This window comes from Polypterus senegalus, chromosome 4 (genome assembly GCF_016835505.1).
Source record: "Polypterus senegalus isolate Bchr_013 chromosome 4, ASM1683550v1, whole genome shotgun sequence".
In the NCBI taxonomy this organism is placed as follows: Eukaryota; Metazoa; Chordata; class Cladistia; order Polypteriformes; family Polypteridae; genus Polypterus; species Polypterus senegalus.
In genome coordinates this window covers 35447279-35468443 of record NC_053157.1, presented here as the reverse complement: position 1 = coordinate 35468443, position 21165 = coordinate 35447279, and the positions used below count along the sequence as shown (strand labels likewise).

The window sequence follows — 21165 nt, the reverse complement described above, 5'->3', positions numbered from 1 at the left end:
CTTGGTTTTATATGTCTTTTATTTTAGAACTGTGGATTTGTATTTTGCTAGAAATAATATAAGTAATATTAAAGTGCAATAACAGGTTAAACATCTGGAGGCCCCATAATAACAAAATGAATACTTTGACTAACCAGAGGAGTCAATTCAGTCCATACGGCTCGTTTAGCTATATTTCATCCAAATAATTCTTAAAGGTTGCCACCACAAAATATTGTTGAAAGTTGCAAAATGAGGCGGATAAACAGATTGGAATAATTTTATTACTTCAAGGTCTAAAACCCTATCCATTTGGGCCACATTCTCTGCCTTAATTATACTGTATATCAGGAAGGATTTCTTGGTAGACTTTATATAATCATTCCTATTACTGGTTATTAAAATACATCACTTCGTTAATACAATTTCCATAGTATGTTCCCTTAAAATTCTTAAAGTTAATCTTCTTCCTGCATTTTTATGACTCATTCAATACATGTGTATTCATTACAACAGAAAGCAAATACTTATGTCTACGCCCATTAAGCCGCACACACGCCTAAAGGATAGCTTTAAACGTAACGCTTTAAAAGCGAAACACTTTTTAAAGCGATCCACTAAAATATGCTATGTCGGTTAACCAATTCTGCTTGGGTTGCTCCGCATACCAATATAAGATTAAAAAAAACATGAACACCCACAGTGACTCTGCAGAATCCGTCTGAAACCGACACAACAAACGAAAGCTGCAACCACCAGTTTGCGACAGCGTCACGACATTTCGGCGCACTTTTCACTGACGTCATCAAAGCGCGAACCAATAGCCTGACTTGTGCCTTAGTTTCTTTTCGCGTTTAGTGCTCTGATTGGAAATTTTCTCTCCGCCGTGTGGCGAGTTGACTGGAGGGGTGTTTGCTCAGAAATCGGGGTTTCAGATTGTTCTTTCGTAGTGAAAGGTTTTCCATGATTTTTTCCTGTCTCTGCTGCTATCACTTTTTTACTCAGTATTTTGCAGCCTGTTTTGCTGCCCTTAGGTGAACTTTATTAATTTATTTTTAACTCATAAAAATACTTCTTCAAAAATGGTTGGAGTAAAGGTGATTAGTAACGACTCAGAGTTTCAGCCGGAACTTACGAACGCCGGTTCCCGACTGACAGTGGTCAAGTTCACTATGACTGGGTAAGAGTTTAATTAATGTATGTCTAAGTTGCGATACTCTGAAATTGTTTTCTGCTCCCGTTAGTGTGGTTGATTGTAGATTTGTATGTGATGCGATTTTTAGGAAGTGAAGTGCAATTAACTGCTAATGCAGTTTTTAAGTTTTTACTTATTATGCGGTCATGCACTAACTTGATTCCTGTTTTAATGTCAAATCACAATTACATTCTTATTGGCAAAGTTAGCGGACAGTACAGTGCAGAAGAATTGCCATGAAGAGTTTAAATGAACATTACTGTAGACACAGTGTTTTTAATTATATAGGTATAAGCAAAAAAGCACCAACACAAGTCATTAAAAATCAGTTTGCAAAACGAATTGGCACGTTGTATTTTGGAGAAAGCACGGTGACAGAATATATAGAATAAGTTAATCTATGCATTCACATTTTGTACCCGTAATGTGGTGATCAGCGTCGGCAGTGCTGGACGAGGGTGTCTGACATACAGCATATGAGTAAGTCAACAAGAGAAAAAAGTGAAAACCACAAACAAGACGCGTACCATGGGAAACACTTACTTAAGAGAATATCCTGTGAATGTAGGCACTTCTTCATGTGAATTAAGACAGGTGACGTTTTCACTTAATTTTGGGATTTTGTTTTACATGTAATGTTCAAATGTTTTCAATACTATGTCGATTTTTTTGTTAATATACAGTATTTGTACAGTACACCACTTTAATATCGATAGTAGTCAAGTTTTTAATTGCACGACATAAAAGGTAAGGATTTGTGAATGCCAGCCATGTTAAATTCTGTAAATCTGTTGTGATAAAAAATAAACCTTTTGCTCATTTAGTATAGAATCAACACTCATTTTTAAAACTTTTAAAAAGCCAATAAATTCAGTGTTAACCTTCAGTTTTTGGATCTTTTTAGACGCTTTCAAAAGTATTTTGGTCATAACAACCTACTACTGTCATAATAATAATAAATAATAGTTGCTGCACCAAATCATGTAGGACAGAGCAGTAATTAATTACTTTATCACATTTATGTTTTGTTGAATAGCCAGTGGTAATCTTTAGGCTTTGAAATCCCTAGAGCCTTATTTTGTCCAGCATCCTGTCTGCTGGAGTTTTTGTTTTCCTCTCCTTCCTGGTCATCTAACCATAGCATCAGACCTGGTTCTTTACTCTTATAACCATTAGTGACTTTAAAGTCATATCTAGCTAGTTGGTATTTAGGCTTTGACTAGGGACTCTGCAATATCTATTACTTATTTTTTTTCCCTGTATATACTATAGGTATCATGTATTTTTTGTTAATTTGTGTTCTTTGTAATTGTAACGGATTTACTTAATATAAATCTGTTTGAGGTACACCTCAATCCATCCATTGATTTTATAAGCCTGTTATCTAGAAAGAGTCATAGGGAAGCTGGAGCTTGTCCCTGCAAGCAGTAGGTGTAAGTCAGGAACAATCCCTAGACAGGACGCAGGTCCATCGCAGGATGAACACATACACATTAGGAAGGGGCCTATTTAGCATTACCAATCCACCTAACCTGTATGTCTTTGGACATGGGGAGAAAATGTAAACTCCACGTAGGGAACGTCTGGAATATGGACCCAGGTTATTGTATAACAATGTGATATATAAATGTTGTTGTTTAGTTTAAAGATCAGCTGTCATAGACGAAACCTGTTTATAATATTTATAAAAAGTCTACAAACCCTTTTCAAAATGGCAGGTTTTGTGTGATAAAAAATTAAAACAATAGAAATCCCGCCAGAACTTACTTCACCTTTATTGCCAAAAAGCAGTCTATACAAAGAAGGTGAAAACAAATCAGAAACTGTTTAGTAAAAAAAAGGGGAAAAATCATACAAAAACCTGGTTGCATTAGTGTGCACACTCCCTAAATTAATACTTAGTTGAAGCACCTTTTGATTTCATTCCAGCACCCAGTCTTTTTGGGGAAGAGTCTAACAGTTTAGCATATCTGCACTTGGCGATTTTTGCCCACTCCTCCTTGCAAAAAATGTCCAGAACTAATAAATTAAAAGAGCATCTCCTGTGTGCAACTCTCTTTACATTACCCCACAGATTTTCAATTGGATTAAGGTCTGGGTTCTGGCAGGACCATTCCAGAACATTAAACCTCCTTTAATGAATGGATTGCTTTGTTGATTTTGATATATGCTTTGGATTGTCTTGCTGAAAAGTGAAGTTCCACCTCATCTTCAGCTCTCTATCAGATGCTTGAAGTTTTTTTTGCCAAAATAGACTGATACTTGGAGCTATTAATGATTCCATCCACCTTGACTAAAGGCCCAGTTTCAGCCGAAGAAAAACAGCCCCAAAGCATGATGCTGCCTCCACCACTTTTCACTGTGGGCGTGGTGCTCTTTTGATGATGTGCTGTGTTATTTTTGCGCCAAACATACCTTTTGGAATTATGGCCAAATAGTTCAAACTTGGTCTCAATAGACCATAATACATTTTTCCACATGGTAGTGGGAGGTTGGGGATACCTTTTTGCAAAGTTTAGCTAGGCTTGGATGTTTTTCTTTATAAGAGAAGACTTTGGTTTTGCTACCTTGCCCCACAACCCAGATGTATGAGGAATATGACTTATTGTTGTCAAATGCAGGGAACAACCAGTGCTTGCCAGGAAATCCTGCCGCTCCTCTAATGTTGCTGTAGGCCTCTTGATGGCCTCCTTGGCCAGTTTTCTTTTGTCTTCTCATCAATCTTGGAGGGACATCCTGATCTTGGTAGAGTCACTGTTGAGCCAGATTTTCTCCACTTGGTGATGACTGTCTTCATCATGTTCCATGGGATGTTTAATGTTTTGGATACTCCTTTTGTACCCATGTCCTAATTGATACATTTCAGTGAGGAGATCCTGTTCATGTTTTAAAACCTCTTTGTAGACTATGGATTTTGGAGTATGTTGCAACCAAGAGGATATCAGAGTAATCCTACAGAAACAGCCAAACTTTATCTTAGCTCAGTCAGAGCCAATTTAAATGATGTCAGGTGAGTACTAACTACTATTTGAGATGAGTCTTATTGTGATTGGTTGATTCTGAATGCGGCCACATCTTTGATGATTATTAGAAGATGTGCACACTAATGCAACCAGGTTTTTGAATGTTTTTTTCACTAAGCGGTTTCTGATTTGTTTTCACCTTCTTTGCATAGATTGCAATTTTGCACTAAAAGTGGAGTAAGTTCTAACATGATTTCTCTTGGTTTCATTATTTTATGACACAAAACCTGCCATTTTGGCAAGTGTGTGTAAACATTTTATGCCCACTGTATAAGATGCAATTGTCAAATTTTTTGCTGTACTATCATGCATATATATATATATATATATATATATATATATATATATATCGGTATAGTAATTTTACTGCTGTGACATTTCTAACACTAAAATTAATAGTATTCCTGTATACATTTTGTGTAGGTTAGCTGTGCATATCATACCTTAGCTTTGAAATAGAAGACAATACATATTTTTGCACTGTTTTACAGCACATGTAAATAATTTATTATCATTTATTATCATTCAAAGGTGTAGGCCCTGTGTAAGAATAGCTCCTGCTTTCAACATGCTGAGCAATAAATATCCCCAAGCAGTTTTCCTTGAGGTGGATGTACATCAGTGTCAGGTAAGTAAATATGTTCACCTTTAAAAATTTGATCAACTTATCTAAGGATATTTATTAGTTATGTGTACTGTATATACTATGTTTTATTGGAATGTTGTGTTAAAGACAAATTTAGATTTTTTTTAGTAATGCATGATATATAGATTATCTGTGTGTTTGAAAGTTGAACATGAGAAAGATGGCACCAGATCAAAATTTAAAGCAATTTTTCTAATACATGCAATAAAGGAAAATGAGTATGCTTGCCACTTAGGGTTGCATATGGTATACCAATACTGGAGGAGTATTCAAAAACCCTAAGTTTAAAATGGTACACTACCAGCATTTCAGTATTTTTGGTATCATAACTTAAACATCAGTTTTCCTTTCAATTTCTCCTAAACCCTCCCCCTACAACAGTTCCCTCAGCCCTTGGTATTGTATACATGGAAAAGCAAAACGATAGGCTTTGATGCGATTGAAACTTAAATGGGGGATGTTAATCCCCTATATCCATTGCTTCAATGAGATTGGCACTTCATAGGGAACCCCTCTTTATTTCTTTAATACGATTGAGACTTTGCAACCAAACATCCCTATTTGCTGGTGGTTCAGGTTACAGGTATTTGTTATTTGGTTTAGAACCGTTTTGATAAAAGTACTTTGATCCAAAAGTTGGTATCAATACCAAAGTGAAAATTTTGGTACTCATTCAGCACTAATACCACATAAACGTTTTAACCAAATACCACATTTTTTGGGGTATGGTAAAACGCATTGCGCAAAAGGTAATTAGAACCTCACAATTTCTTGCAGGTTACACAGTATAGATGGGCTCAACTAGATAACCAAATGATATTATGCTCAGCAAAACTCTTCACATTTATAAGTAAATAAACAAATGACATCATAGATAGATAGTCATATGAACACTAAGCAGAATAGGAATAAAGCCGAAAAAGAAGACTTCTCCCTAGGAACAAGCACCACGAAGCACACCTTTTCCTCTGCTTCTACAAAATCTTTGATGGTAGTACCAGTGGTGAGAGATAAAATCAGTCTTAAGTAGACCTCTTCTGCAGAGCCATAAAATAAATTGCACATTAAAGAATGATTACTGTGTTTTCGATTAAGTGAAGAGCTCTTCTATTTATGTTCAACATCATGTCTTAACCATGCAAAAAGATTTCCAACATAAAATAATAGGTAAGGGCAGAAGAGCAAATTAATAACACCCTTCAAGTTAATATCTGACCAGTAGTTTGGCATGTTATTACCAATTTAAGTGTTAAACACATTGCATTGATGCACAAGTCTACAGCAATTATTATGTAAGCATAGAAAATGACACAGTTTCGGAAAATTACTTTTATGTGTTTGTTATAGAGTGATAATGCAAAGTACTAATGACAGTATCATGGATATTACAATCGTGAGAGAAGGAAATCAAAGAGGATTTAGTGAACCCAGGATTAAGAATTTGCCAATGCTTTCTGAATCTCATTTGTAGAGTAGGTGAGAGTACAAACCTATCTGTCTTTATAATTTAATTTGTTTCATGGATTAACAATAGGCCTTGGTCATAGAAAACATGCTTTGTAGGCAGTATGTACAGATTTTTAAATATACATTTTGATATCTATCATAAAGGTTTTTTTCATATTATCTACAGTTTTAGTAAATTGATGTCTATTGGAGCGTACATATTGTGGCATAAGGTAAAACTAAATAAGTGATAAGTTTGGATCCCAGGAGGTGAAAAGCTTTTAACACTGTAACAAAGAACTGATATTGTCTTGCCATACTCAAAACATGCCACTTATGTCAGTAAGTCATACTGGTTTTAAATGCATAGGTAATTGTTTAATTCATTACTTTATTTTCTCTGTCGTTTAAATTTTAAAAATACATTTTGTTTTGTTTTTTAATGTAGCTTCAGTATAGGTTTTCTCAATAGAAAGGTTATTTTTTTATTAAAGTCAGTGCAAAACCATTCATTCTACACTGTACAGCTTGGCTCAACAATGGAAAAGACAATAAAGCTTTGTTAAGTTTTAGTTATTTATTTACAGAAGTATCTCATATTTTTCATCTCGCTGTATTTTTTGATTATTTTTCTATTTTATTGAAATATATCATTTTATGAACATTTGCTATAACTGTTTTCAATAAATACATTTTCACCTGTAATTATTGTTAAATGTAATTGATGGTTGTTACTATATATTTCACCAGTATGTATTTTATTTTGTCACAGTACTAGTGAGGTAATAAGTGTTTGAATCTTAAAGAGAGAAGAATTTAAGTAGGTTAAGAATGTAGAAACATACTTATATGCGACTCTCTCTTCCTATGGAAATACAAAAAAAAAAATGGCAAAATGTTTCCAAATGTAGCATGCAGAGTATTAATCCCTACTGGAAGAATTAAAGACATTTATTATTTTCTAAAATTTAATATGAGATTCAGATTCATTGCTTTTTGTGTACTTTAGCTTACTATAAATGTCGTCTGCATTCAAATACAAAAATGACATTGTCTGAGGACTTTTCATAATGTGATACAACTGGTCCAAGCAGAAGCAAAATTAATGTGCATTATAGTTTATCTAGGTACTAACTCCTTTAAACAGTAGTGTAAACTGCATGTTTGTTTTCATAATGGGTCAGTAAAAACAGTCCTCTGGTAAATCATAATTTCCAGATTAAAAATACCTTATTATCTTAGGTATTATTATTTGTTGGCTTTAAACATTTTTTTTATCAAAAAACCTCTTTGCATACAGATTTGTACCACATTATTATTCTGTTATTTTTGCATATATTTGCAATGGATAGAAAGTATCCAAGGCCGATCAAGTCAGTAGTTGTTCTACTACAAGAAGGGATGTCGGGGTGCTGTGTCACGTCAAATAAGATGTTAAATAGCCCATCTCTTTGACAGCATTTTGCTGACAAAATAGCAAGAATTTGAAGCCCACATATATCCAGCACCTTTCAGATCATCCTAACAAATATAACAGTACTGTGTTTCAAGGTGCTTAACTGCAGGAAATAACTTTTTAGAAGCGTCATTTCTTGGAACTGCCTCTTCAACATTTGGTTGCAAAAATGGACAGGCTGGGTGTTGAGCATGTGTCCAGTATCATTCAAAACACCATTACTTCTTGGAGATCAGAACAACTCCTTTTTAAGTCAGACAAAAACCAACTAGGGCAACATCTAATTGCTGATTGTCACAGGTTAGTTCAGTCTATTGTCCATTCATTGTCTTAATAGAAAGATTATAGCTCTTATTATCCATTTTCTGTGCAGCCACTGAAACAAACTAACAGTCCTTAAGGGGTATTGGTGCTGCCACTTTTAAAATTGGAAGAATTTTCAACCAGTTGAACTTGAAGTCTCATTCTTTTTGTCACTATTCAGACCTTGTGACCAAAGGTGAAAATGGGAATATACAGTATGTTGACTTCTGCATTGATAAATCTCATTATTACTCCTTGCCTTATTTGTAAACAGGGCATTGAGATACTTGGACTCCTTCACTTTAAGCAGCTCTTGACAAAGTACCTGAAAAGAACAAACCGTTCTTTGGCAAGAGGACCATGATTTTAGATTTGGAGTAGTTCATTCTAATCTCAACTGCATCATTCTTGGTAGCAAATGCTTCCAGGGAAAACCAGAGATAAATCAGATGAAGCTAAGAGGAATAACATCATCTTCAAACAGCAGTGATGTGATCCTTAAGTTTCCATCCTGAATACCCTCCAATCCACAGCTGAAAATGAGGAGAGACTTCTCTCTTGTTCTTGCAATACCGCAGGATAGGCTTTACCTATAAGTATGGGAAATTAGATCTTTCAGTAAATGGAAAATACCCTGTTGTTGTATATTTTAAAAATGGGAAACATCATTTGACCCCATCAGTCCCGAGCCACTGTCCTCTGCTTCCATACAAAACTGAAAAGGAATGTTATCTTAAACACCCTCACATCATCCAGTTGTCTTGTCGCCTCTGGTCAGATCTTATGCAACCCTGCAGCTTTGCTGCTGCAGAACATATTAATCACCATAGTGACCGACTTCAGCCATAGAGATGGAACTAACCCTAATCAATACTTCCTCTAAGGAAGAAAGTGTATCCACCAGATCCTTCTAACTGTAGACAAAATCCATTATTCAGGTAACTTTTCACCACCGTTTCCATGAACAGCGCTTGGGTGACATTCTGTGTGCTATCTCTGAGATATTGAATACTTTGTCAGAACCTCTTTGAGGTCGTACAAAAGTCACTCACCAGACTATACCCACACATTGGCCTTGGCCACTGCTAGAGCTACTTTGTTTTTATCTAGTCGGCACCACTCAGTCAAATCTGGATGCCTTTCTGGTACCATTGCACAGAAGGCCTTTGATTGTTTTGAAATTGACAGTTTCTCCTAACACTGGTGTCCATCTACAAGTCCTAGGGTTGGCTTGCATAGTTCTTTGCAGATACATTTTACTATTGAGGTCTTGAATAGAGTCCCAGCTCCCTCTTCCCACCACAGAAAAGCAAGGGAAGCTCTGTTCTAAGCAGAAATCTGTTTTTTTTAATCAAGATTATCATAATGGATTGGGCTTTGCCTGTCCATTCTTAGTTTAGTTTAGCATGGGGAACCCTGTCAGGAACACAGATCTACAGACAGTCTTGTTCTAATGATTATTAAGGTACATGAGCTCCCACACCATGCTATGGTGACAGAAGGATCAAATAAACTTTTAACAGTTAATTTTCTAACAATAAAACATGTATCACAACAGTATCAAAAGGTGGGTATTTTAGGAGTTATGTATGAGACACTGGTCTGAGGAAAACTATGGATTTGAAAACTTAATTTGTTTTTTTATGGATTATAACATATTACCCATATTAGCAAAGGAATATTCAGTAAAATCAGTTGCTTCATATTTATTTCTTTAGTTACATATTTTTGAAAGCTTTCTAAATTACTATATTTTATACCTTTTTATTTTTGACTTGGGATGCCTTCATATTTAGATTTGTGCCGTTTCTGAGTTTTCTGTTAATATACAAGAAAAAATCAAATGTGAAACAGAAATTCAATGGTAACTAACATTTCTCTATTCATTAGAGAACATTCTGTGGCTTTATAAAAAGCTGCCGAATTGAGTGCAAATGTCACTATAATTATGTACCAGCTATTGCTTTCTTGAGATGTTGAAAAAATGAGCTTGAAATAAGAGTTACAGTTTAGCTTGGTATTTGAAAAAAGATTTTTACACCAGCTGTAGGAATCTCAAAAAGAGTCATTCATTCTTTTTTTCTCTTTTTTTTAATATGCCATTCACTAGTCTGATCTCCATATCGAAAACATTATTTCACGAAAAGGTTAATAATAGAAAGGTGATAATTTCACTTAATTGAATCAGTCAGTCAGGCACATCTTACGACTTAGGATTTTGATGTATTGGAACCCTTTTATCAGTTAATTTCAATATTTTGCCTGTCCATGCTTTTTTCATCAGTAAATTTTGTAGTTATTGGCTTTTCTTTTGACTTCTTTTCTAACTGGTAGTATTTTAGGTGGTTCATGATGGTAAGTTTGCAGAAGCTAATCTTCTGTACACTATGCTTAATCACACAGTCCAGTCTCGCTCATAGTAAATGGTTTTGATTTCAAATTCATAGAGTCAATTTTATCACATGTACCGAGTACAGTGAGATTCTTACTTGCACGTACTAATAAACATGCATTAGGTCACCACTTTTCACTTAACCTAACTTGCACATTAGTAAGATATGGGGAATATCAGAATCATTCCACACAGACTGGGCAGAATATGCAAACTTCATACACAAGTGTTAATAAAGCAGCAATATCTTGAACAATCTACATTGCTGGACTCAATGTCAGCGTGATCAGTGCGGCATGAAGAATGTTTAAAGAAAAAAAAAGATGGATCTGTACTGCCCTTTGTCTGAATCTGTACTTACCTTCTGATTTTCTGCATTGTTACAAATGTTGTTCCGCGTATTTAAACATATCTCTAGCTAAAATCTAGTACTATCTAAGTGGGAAATGGAACTCAAAAATGCAAATATTCAAAGTTTATCCAATGTTCAGTGCACTTGTATGTATTGGGAGCAATTGCCCCCTTTTGATTCAAGAAGTGGTTATACCACATTTAATAGCCATTTTTGTAACCAGGTGTTTTCATGTGGGTGTATTTTAAATCCCTCCTCTTTGTACAACTGTTTTATCTTAGTAACAATTTTGTAGTTTTAAAAATTCACTGCTTTTCATAGAAACTGTCAATTGGATGGATGGATGTTTTTGTTTTGTTTTTCATTATTTTGTTGTATGTCAAAGCTGCTCTGTAGCTATGGTTTATGGATGAAAACAAAAGAATTTGTGGTTCCTCTAATAATGGAAAGCCATTTAAATTTCATTGCTGCAAAACAATAAAGACCATTAAATAGATGCCACTATGCTTGATCATTATTAGCTGTTCAGAGTTCATGTGAGCATATTTATCTCAAATTCGACATTTGTTTTTTCTGTCAATAAAACATTATTTTGTTCATTCTGATACAGAAGTATTGAGCAAAGGAAAAGAGATCCTTGCATACATATAATGCAATTTTACTGTTCTATTGCATGTGTTTTTTTGAAAATTTTTGAAGGTTACTCTTGGAAAGACTTTGTTAAAATAGCCACTTAAGGAAAATTAACTTACTGTTGCAGGCTTTATCTCACTGAACAATGCAACTTTAACTTTTGTTTAGTGGAACCTGGGAGAGTTTTAAATGGGTGGGTAACCCTTTCTACACTGATTGAAATCATCATCATTTTTTCCCACTGAAGATTTTAAACAATGCCTTTTGGCTGTACTCTCTAATTGGCCAGGATGAGCTTACATATGGACATGTTTTTAATAGAAGTAAAGGCATTGCTTTAGTTTTTTTTAGTTCACTTGGGTTCAGTATTATTTTGATACAAGAGTAGTGCATCTTTATTTGCCTTGCACACAAAACACATCAAAAAGCATGAAACATCACCATCTTCCCCACTCAACCTCTGCATTATTTACTTTTACTAACCTTTAAAAAATTCCACCATGTTAACTGTAAAAACACAGAACACATTAAGTGTAGTGTCAGCACTTGTTATGTAGCCTGTGAGGTTAAGTCCCAGAATAAGGATGGAAATGCCATTTCTTTCTAAAATGGTCACATTTGCTGCATAATGTTTAATAGTTTGTTAGTAGTCTGACATTGTTAATGCATTAAACAGCACATAATATACTTTACTTTAGAACCAAACAGCTCCTTTCCCAACTGGTTCAGTGATGCTATTGAATAGTACACTTATTTCTTTGAAAAATCACGCAATGGTACATGCCTGATTTTATTTTGGCCTTACATTTGTTTTCTGTAAGTAATTAAGTTTTGATGCATAATGTTTACTTAAATAAATTTCATATGTGAATTGAAGTAGAGTAAAATATAAATTAAAACTGGAAGGTGACACATTTTTACAAGATACTCTATACAGTTGATGATGTTTTGGTATAAGAATATCTAGGCAGACATATCTAATTTTGAAAATATATTTTATGATTTAACCAGGCAACAGCTGCTGCAAACAATATATCGGCAACACCCACTTTTCTGTTTTTCCGCAATAAAGTGAGAGTTGACTTGTATCAAGGAGCAGATGCTTCAGGTTTAGAAGAAAAGATAAAACAGCATCTTGAAAATGACCCTGGCAGCAATGAGGACTCTGACATCCCCAAAGGATATGTGAGTAATTCTGTGTTCAGATCTATACAAACATCTATGTATTGGTAAGCCAGGAGGTTAAGTCTGTTTTTTATTTAGTATGTCATGCATTTTTTTGAAGTTTACTCATAAATTATGTTGATTTTGCTATACATGTTGTGTCAATCCAGGATTTGATTCCTTTTTTTATTATTGTTCTATAGTAATATGTAATATGTAAAAGTGTTTTTATGCATAAATATGACAGCAGCATACACATTATCTTTAGCTTCTACTTTATCCTGAAAGAAAAGTAAAAGAAAAGTACAGTGCATCCAGAAAGTACAGTATTCACAGCGCATCACTTTTTCCACATTTTGTTATGTTACAGCCTTATTCCAAAATGGATTAAATTCATTTTTTTCCTCAGAATTCTACACACAACACCCCATAATGACAATGTGAAAAAGTTTACTTGAGATTTTGCAAATTTATTAAAAATAAAAAAATTGAGAAAGCACATGTACATAAGTATTCACAGCCTTTGCCGTGAAGCTCAAAATTGAGCTCAGGTGCATCCTGTTTCCCCTGATCATCCTTGAGATGTTTCTGCAGCTTCATTGGAGTCCACCTGTGGTAAATTCAGTTGATTGGACATGATTTGGAAAGGCACACACCTGTCTATATAAGGTCCCACAGTTGACAGATCATGTCAGAGCACAAACCAAGCATGAAGTTAAAGGAATTGTCTGTAGACCTCCGAGACAGGATTGTCTTGAGGCACAAATCTGGGGAAGGGTACAGAAAAAATTTCTGCTCCTTTTGAAGGTCCCAATGAGCACAGCGGCCTCCATCATCCGTAAATGGAAGAAGTTCTAAACCACCAGGACTCTTTCTAGAGCTGGCCGACCGTCTAAACTGAGTGATTGGGGGAGAAGGGCCTTAGTCAGGGAGGTGACCAAGAACCCGATGGTCACTCTGTCAGAGCTCCAGAGGTCCTCTGTGAAGAGAGGAGAACCTTCCAGAAGGACAACCATCTCTGCAGCAATCCACCAATCAGGCCTTTATGGTTGAGTGGCCAGACGGAAGCCACTCCTTAGTAAAAGGCATATGGAAGCCCGCCTGGAGTTTGCCAAAAGGCACCTGAAGGACTCTCAGACCATGAGAAACAAAATTCTCTGGTCTGATGAGACAAAGATTGAACTCTCTGGTGTGAATGCCAGGCGTCGCGTTTGGAGGAAACCAGGCACCGCTCATCTCTAGGCCAATACCATCCCTACAGTGAAGCATGGTGGTGGCAGCATCATGCTGTGGGGATGTCTTTCAGCGGCAGGGACTGGGAGACTAGTCAGGATAAAGGGAAAGATGACTGCAGCAATGTACAGAGACATCCTGGATGAAAACCTGCTCCAGAGCGCTCTTGACCTCAGACTGGGGCGACGGTTCATCTTTCAGCAGGACAACGACCCTAAGCACACAGCCAAGATATCAAAGGAGTGGCTTCAGGACAGCTCTGTGAATGTCCTTGAGTGGCCCAGCCAGAGCCCAGACTTGAATCCGATTGAAAATCTCTGGAGAGATCTTAAAATGGCTGTGCACCGACGCTTCCCTTCCAACTTGATGGAGCTTGAGAGGTGCTGCAAAGAGGAATGGGCGAAACTGGCCAAGGATAGGTGTGCCAAGCTTGTGGCATCATATTCAAAAAGACTTGAGGCTGTAATTGCTGCCAAAAGTGCATCGACAAAGTATTGAGCAAAGGCTGTGAATACTTTATGTACATGTGATTTCTCAATTTTTTTATTTTTAATAAATTTGCAAAAACCTCAAGTAAACTTTTTTCACGTTGTCATTATGGGGTATTGTGTGTAGAATTCTGAGGAAAAACATGAATTGAATCCATTTTGGAATAAGGCTGTAACATAACAAAATGTGGAAAAAGTGATGCGCTGTGAATACTTTCCGTATGCACTGTAAATTAATGTTCTTTCACTGGGTAGCATTTGAGTTACAATAGTGAAAGGTGAAGCATGGAGAGCAGCGTTTTCACCACCAGTGACACAGCAATTAGCATAAAGTAATGTTTCTCCTTAAGCAAACATTTTTTTGGCCTTGGGACTCAACTGTATGCCTGTTAACGTTCTACACCTTTGGAATTTTTAACCTTCTGAGGCTTTTGAATCCATAGGGTTTTGATATTCATGGTAGACTCTCTTTAAACATAGTCAACTGTCATACCTTTTATAGACAGATATATGGATCTGAGCCTAATTTGAAATGTCATTTTTCATTAGTTTTCAGATCAAAGTATTTCAAAATATTTAATTACGTTAGATTCATTCTATTGAGTCATTTGTTTTACTAAATGGAAGATATTACTAGATACCTATATTTCATTCTGAGATTGCAGCATATATAAATAATAAATAATTTGAAAATTTATCATGATTAGTTGGGAATTTGATAAATACTAATAAACTCCTGATTGAGAATGCAGTTATCTAAGTTCAAGTTCTATTTTCTTGTAATGTTTGCATATTATCATGATATTCATATGGTATATACAGTATACCACAGACTAGTGACTTTAGTAGAGTACTAACAGCTGACAAGAAATGTAATATCAGACGATGTATACAAGAGAAAATCGTGCAGTCATCTATATGAGTAACCCAATGACCTTTGGTGAAGATGTGTTTTTAAAAAGAGTGGTGCAAGTTCTAATACTACTATACAGTGTACTGAAATTGTGAAAAGAGTAATGTGACTGAGCAGGACCTGTGCAGTAATATTAAACTCCTATATGAGATCGGCATAATGAACTTGACTTGTACCTTACTGTCCTTTAATAAAGCAATATTACTCAGGTTTGCTGCTGTCCCAGCATATCGTTTTGGTGTTTATTTAAATATGCTTATAAGATTCTGGCAATTTTTTGTACTTTGGGCCAAGGACAAACAATCTCAAAACCTTTCAAGCAGTATTGAAGGGGAATAGTTTATTTATATAAACAAACATTGGACATTCGTCTGTGGTCCCCAGTGTTATTGTTGTAGAAGTTTAAAAGAAAACCAGATTTTCATGATACCAATGAAACTGACAGAACACAAATGAAGTCAATAAAATTCCATAAGCGGTTATTACCATGTGTTTTTTTTTGTACTTGCATAATGAGGTGGTCGAAATTGAGTGGCACTTAGGAAAAAAACTCCAGACAATATTAGCTTCTTGGCTTGAATGCCAATGCAGGTTACCAGCTTATCGTGGGTCACACTCATGACAAACTCCAGAATCTCTCATACTAGGTCTCTGTAGTGTTGCAAGTGAATGGTCCATACATGTTTTTAGGACGTGGGAAGGATCCAAAGTATCAGAAGGAGGCAATGATGAAGGGAAGACAAATACAGGAGAATGCTAGGGCTTATAATAGATTTTGACCAGTTTTGAATTTAAACACAAGTCTCTGAAGCTGTGAGGCAGTAATGAACATTACTATAGAATAAATTATATGATCACCACAGTAAATTAACTTATTTTTTAATTAGAAGCTGTTTTTTCTTTTGTTCCACCAATGCTTTATCCTAATACAATTGATAGAGTCGTAATTTACAGTGATCATTAAGTGAACCTTTACTTTTTCTATTCTTTTTAGATGGATTTAATGCCGTTTGTTAACAAAGCTGGATGTGAGTGCCTCAATGAAAGTGATGATCATGGGTTTGAAAACTGTTTACGGAAAGACCCAACTTTCCTTGAATCTGATTGTGATGAACAGGTAGGTGCAGTTGAACCTTTTAATGATATTAGATAGATAGATAGATATTTTATTAATCCCAAAGGAAAATTCACATAATCTAGCAGCAGTAAGTGAACCTTTTAAATATATTAAGGATTGTCTTCTTTTAATAAGCATATTTTGGGGCTATGAACATACTGTTTTCAAAAATACAGTAGGAGAAAGTAAAAACTCTGCAGCGAAATTTGAGTAATGTTGAGGATTGTGATTTGTCCCTGGAGAAGTATTCTAAAGTGCTTCATCTAATACATTATAATTCAATCATCTGTAGTTCCAGTTTAAGTTTCCTTTTATCTTTTGTTTTGTGCAGTTAGTCAGAAGAACTGTCCTACACTTGGGAGTTATGTTAATCTCATGTTTATCTCTTCCAGTTTGTTTAAAATTTGAGGTTTTAATTATTAGTATACATCTGTTCTGGGGTTTTGCTTTTTCTGTGTAGTAAATGCAAGATTTAAATTTTTTATACTGTACATGGAGATTTTTTGCTTTCTTCCATTTTACATATGCAAAGGAGAAATGCTCTTTTCTTAAAGGGAATAAATCATTATTTGATATTACTAATATTTGTATATATGGTGCAATTAAATATAAGACTTTTTCTTAATTACATTTTTAACTTTTTACTCACGTTTAAGTTTCACTTGTTTATCAGAGCTGTTTTTAGTAATGCAATCCCAAGTGTAATCAACAATATGCTAAATTTACTCCAGAACAGTGCTTGCCAGCTTTGATTATTTGAATTTCTGTTGTAGCTTTTATTTGCTCCATCTAGTAGCCTAATTGGAAACCATGCAGTTTCATCCTCTGAGTGTGTTAATTTAAGTGCTTTCCTTTTTTTAGTTAATAGTACTCAGAAGCAGGTAACTAAGTATGCCATACATTTTAATAAAAAAAACAACTTTTTTCACATTATTTGACATTATTCACCTTCTGATCATGATTATGTTTTTTCATATGTATATGGGTATGTTACATTTTGTGTTTTTTTTATTTTCAGCTATTAATTACAATGGCTTTCAATCAGCCTGTAAAATTGTTTTCAATGAAACTACAATCACTTGAAATAGGTAAGATTTTAAAGGTAAAAAAATGCATTTTATTTCTTCCATATACTCCTGTTCTGTAGCACAAAGGGGTAGTGTTGAGATGCCCAGTATCAGTTACTGTTTGGAGTTCACTTGGGTGAAAACAAAAACACCAGGATGAAACCCATTCCACAGTGCACAATGATGTGCATAGTTAATTGATAAGGATATGTGTGCCTGTACATAATGTGATTGACAGGTATCTTGTCCAGCCCTTTTTTATTGTGCCTAACAGTGTCCTATTCCTGTGACACTCTAATATTACATAATGTATTTTCACAGAATTGGTATTTTTGGATTGCTATTCCTTGTATCTCCCTTATTACAAGTAGAAGTGTCAATTAATTTTTGATGAGAGTGGAGAGAAAAATTAGTACTTGTTGAACTTAATGATACATTTGTTTCAGATCTGTTGATTAATTTAATTTGGAAAAGCTGCATTGCTAGGTGACTTGTTTCAATGTTCCATTTTGTTTACAGGTCAGGCTCCAAAGTATGTAAAAATTTTTATAAATCTTCCTCGCTCTATGGATTTCGATGATGCTGAGAGAAGTGAACCTACACAGGCTTTAGATTTAACAGAAGATGACTTTAAAGAAGACAGTCTCATACCACTTCGTTACGTGAAATTTCAGAATGTAAATAGCGTAACAGTAAGTGAAAATATTTTTCTTGGTTTTTATTTATTAAATGATCTCAGTATATACCACCCCAATATAGTATGTCTTTTAATCAGTATTGGCCATTATCAATATCATTGATGTGTCCTTTCCCTCTATTACTGGAGTATGGAGGAAAGCTAAACAATGTATTTCAAACCCTGTAACTATATCAGTAAAAAACAAATATTGACAATGACTCCTCAGAACACAAACTAAAATGCTGTACTGAAAATTTATATTTTTCTGTCCATTACATCAATACACAAATTGTATTTGATGAATGTTAATTAAGCATGCATGCATGCCATTTTGTATATAAATAAAAAATAGGCCCTTTTGACGTATTTAATTTAAATGCTATGTAATCGCTCTTTTTTGAGCAGTAAAAGTTCAGTGATTCAGAACTCACTTGGCATGTGTTGTTTGCATATAGTAGTTCCTTCAGGCTTTGGTGTGGAGTAAACATACTTTTTGGCTGTGACTAGTAGTAGTGATTATTGGTAGAATTCCTAAGCCACATAAGAAATATAATCCCTGCAGTGCATTGTGGTCTGCCCCTGGATTTCTTCCTAATGAACTGTGTCATTGTCCACACTATGTCAACTGTATGCTTTTGGTATAAAGAAGGATCCTCTTAAGTTTTTATATATATATATATATATATATATATATATATATATATATATATATATATATATATATATATAGTGTCACTGAGATAATAAAGGCATTTGAAAGGTTTTTTAAATTATAGGTCATCTCAAATCAAAGTTATCATTACATATTTAAAGTCATTTATAAGTTTGCAGAATACTTAATGGCATGTTTGCTTTGTTTTTATCTCTAGCTGTTTATCAAATCCAACCAGAAAGATGAAGAAACAACAAAACTGAATTATTTAACCTTTATTGGAACACCAGTACAAGCTACAAACATGAATGACTTTAAAAGGGTAAGAATCATCATCCCACCTGGAAAAATAATAGAATAATTAAACTACTAAATGTGTCCATAAAATGAGTTGTCAGAATTTTGCAGATGTTTATATTTTTTTTGGTATGTAACAGTTAACTTGAAAATGTTTTTTTAACTAGGTAAAGATTTTATGCAATTGTTTGATCTGATGCCTAGTAGGAGTAGATATATATATAAAATCTAATGTCGTTCTGCATGTCTGTCTACTTTTTACGAGAGAACTACCTAACGGATTTAGATGGGGTTTTTTCCTATAATTTGCTTGAACATTCAGGTTGATTTTTGCGACTTCTGTCATCGCACCAAGTATCATAGTTCGCTTGCAGGAGTGATTTCTTTGCACTAATCCGAGACAGAAGCTGAGAGGAGGGGGAAGCGTGACATCAGGCGTGGAGAGGCAGCCGGGGCCCTCCTCACTCATGCACCAGCCTCTGTTCTCTGTTTTTTTGTCCCCCCTGGCCATTGAACCTTACTCTTATTCGATGCTAATGTTGATTTATTTTGTTTTATAATTGTGTCTTTCATTTTTCTATTCTTTAATATGTAAAGCACTTTGAGCTACTGTTTGTATGAAAATGTGCTATATAAATAAATGTTGTTGTTGTTGTTCGAATCGCTGCATCTCGCGTGACGTGTTGGAGTGTAACTTGCAACTTGCATAGCTAGCGATACCTGTTTGTTTATTGATTTTTAAAGTTTGTCCGGTTTCACTACTACGCAGGCGGAGCCGCTGGGGACAGCTAGTTATTTATAAATGTTAATATAATTTCAGTCAAAGCCAATGGCATTTGGTAAAATTTCTGGTATACTTATTGTGTTATGTAGAAAAAATTTAGTTTAGTAATTTTTAGAAATGTAATAACTGCTGAATATGTTATAAGGTTTTTTCCATATTTACCATTATATATAATGGAATTTTCAGTTCAGAGAGTTTTCAATTTTCGAATCGTAAATGCGACTTGCCAAGTATGTGGTACTAAACTTAGTTTAGTATGGACACAGGATTGCATCCATTAAAGAATGAGTATGTTTGTATTTTAAAACAATAAAGATGCTGTTGTGCTGAAATAGAACAAGTAACTGGTTAATAAAAGGAATTTGTAGTAATTATATAAAACATAAAAGGTGATATTGTTTTATGTTTAATTGCACTTTTTAAAAAAATATGCAAAATTTTGTGTTCTATTCCTTTCAGGTTGTAGGTAAAAAAGGAGAAAGTCATTAGACGCACGGATGGGAATCCTGACTTCATGCTGCATTTACTTCAAGGACCTCACTTTGCCAATTTTATAATGGGAGCTAAATTATAACAGCACCTTGTAATTTAGTTTCAATTAAATATCATTTTCCCAAAAAAAATCACTGCTTCTGTAGAGGCAACTCATTTTCACTGTCTATTTTTATTGTAAGCTGATAAATACTGTAAATAAAATCAAATCATTTTTCAAAGGCAAGTTGAAGTTTTCTACCATGTCTGTGAAAGAAAAAGCAATTCATGACTGTTTACAGTATTATTCTTTATCAGATCAAATACTGCTGATGACATTTAATCCTATTCAGAAAATGCATAAAAATGCACCTCACGTTTAACACATCAAGGCAACTGTTTAAAAACAGTAATACCACGTATTGGTCATTTCCTCATTTATCTGTCTCATTTTCTGAATACTGAATGAGTATTGAGATGTCTTACGCCCTGTATATGTAGGATATCACTTCTATTGACCATGAAAAATGGTTTAAAACTGCCAATCAAACAAATTATGAAGAAGAGTGTTAGGTAGCCAGTGTAGATATTCAAAGTGAGAGAAGGATGACAGTAAAATCCCTCGTATCATTGTCAACGTTTTCTGTAATCACAATTCTTCCACATTTCATAACTAAATAACAGTTGTATTAACACTACTATAATTAAGAGTTGTATCTATTCACACATAAATTTTATAGCAGTTTTGGAAGTGTGTTTGAATCAGAAATGGGAATATTATATTATAAATGGATATGTGTTATTTAGTAAAGACATACTTCTTCTTTCGGCTGCTCCCGTTAGGGGTCACCACAGCAGAACATCTTCTTCCATAA

General features: G+C 34.6%; 1 protein-coding gene across 1 annotated transcript; it reads left to right on the top strand.

The window, feature by feature from the left end:
• The first annotated feature begins 856 nt into the window (after positions 1-856).
• Positions 857-20537, top strand: txnl1 (thioredoxin-like 1). Its single transcript, XM_039750453.1, has 8 exons — positions 857-1159; positions 4729-4825; positions 12437-12610; positions 16218-16340; positions 17359-17428; positions 17927-18099; positions 18956-19060; positions 20279-20537. The coding sequence occupies exons 1-8, from the start codon at positions 1062-1064 to the stop codon at positions 20306-20308; spliced, it is 870 nt and encodes a 289-aa protein (XP_039606387.1). The 5' UTR covers positions 857-1061; the 3' UTR covers positions 20309-20537.
• Positions 20538-21165: the final 628 nt, after the last annotated feature.

Bases quoted from the DNA above. Each gene is read 5' to 3' on its own strand.
- txnl1 (XM_039750453.1), top strand. From the start codon at position 1,062: ATGGTTGGAGTAAAGGTGATTAGTAACGACTCAGAGTTTCAGCCGGAA. The intron at 12,611-16,217 runs GTGAGTAATTCT...TATTCTTTTTAG, and splicing joins CTGACATCCCCAAAGGATAT to ATGGATTTAATGCCGTTTGT. The intron at 17,429-17,926 runs GTAAGATTTTAA...TTTTGTTTACAG, and splicing joins ACTACAATCACTTGAAATAG to GTCAGGCTCCAAAGTATGTA.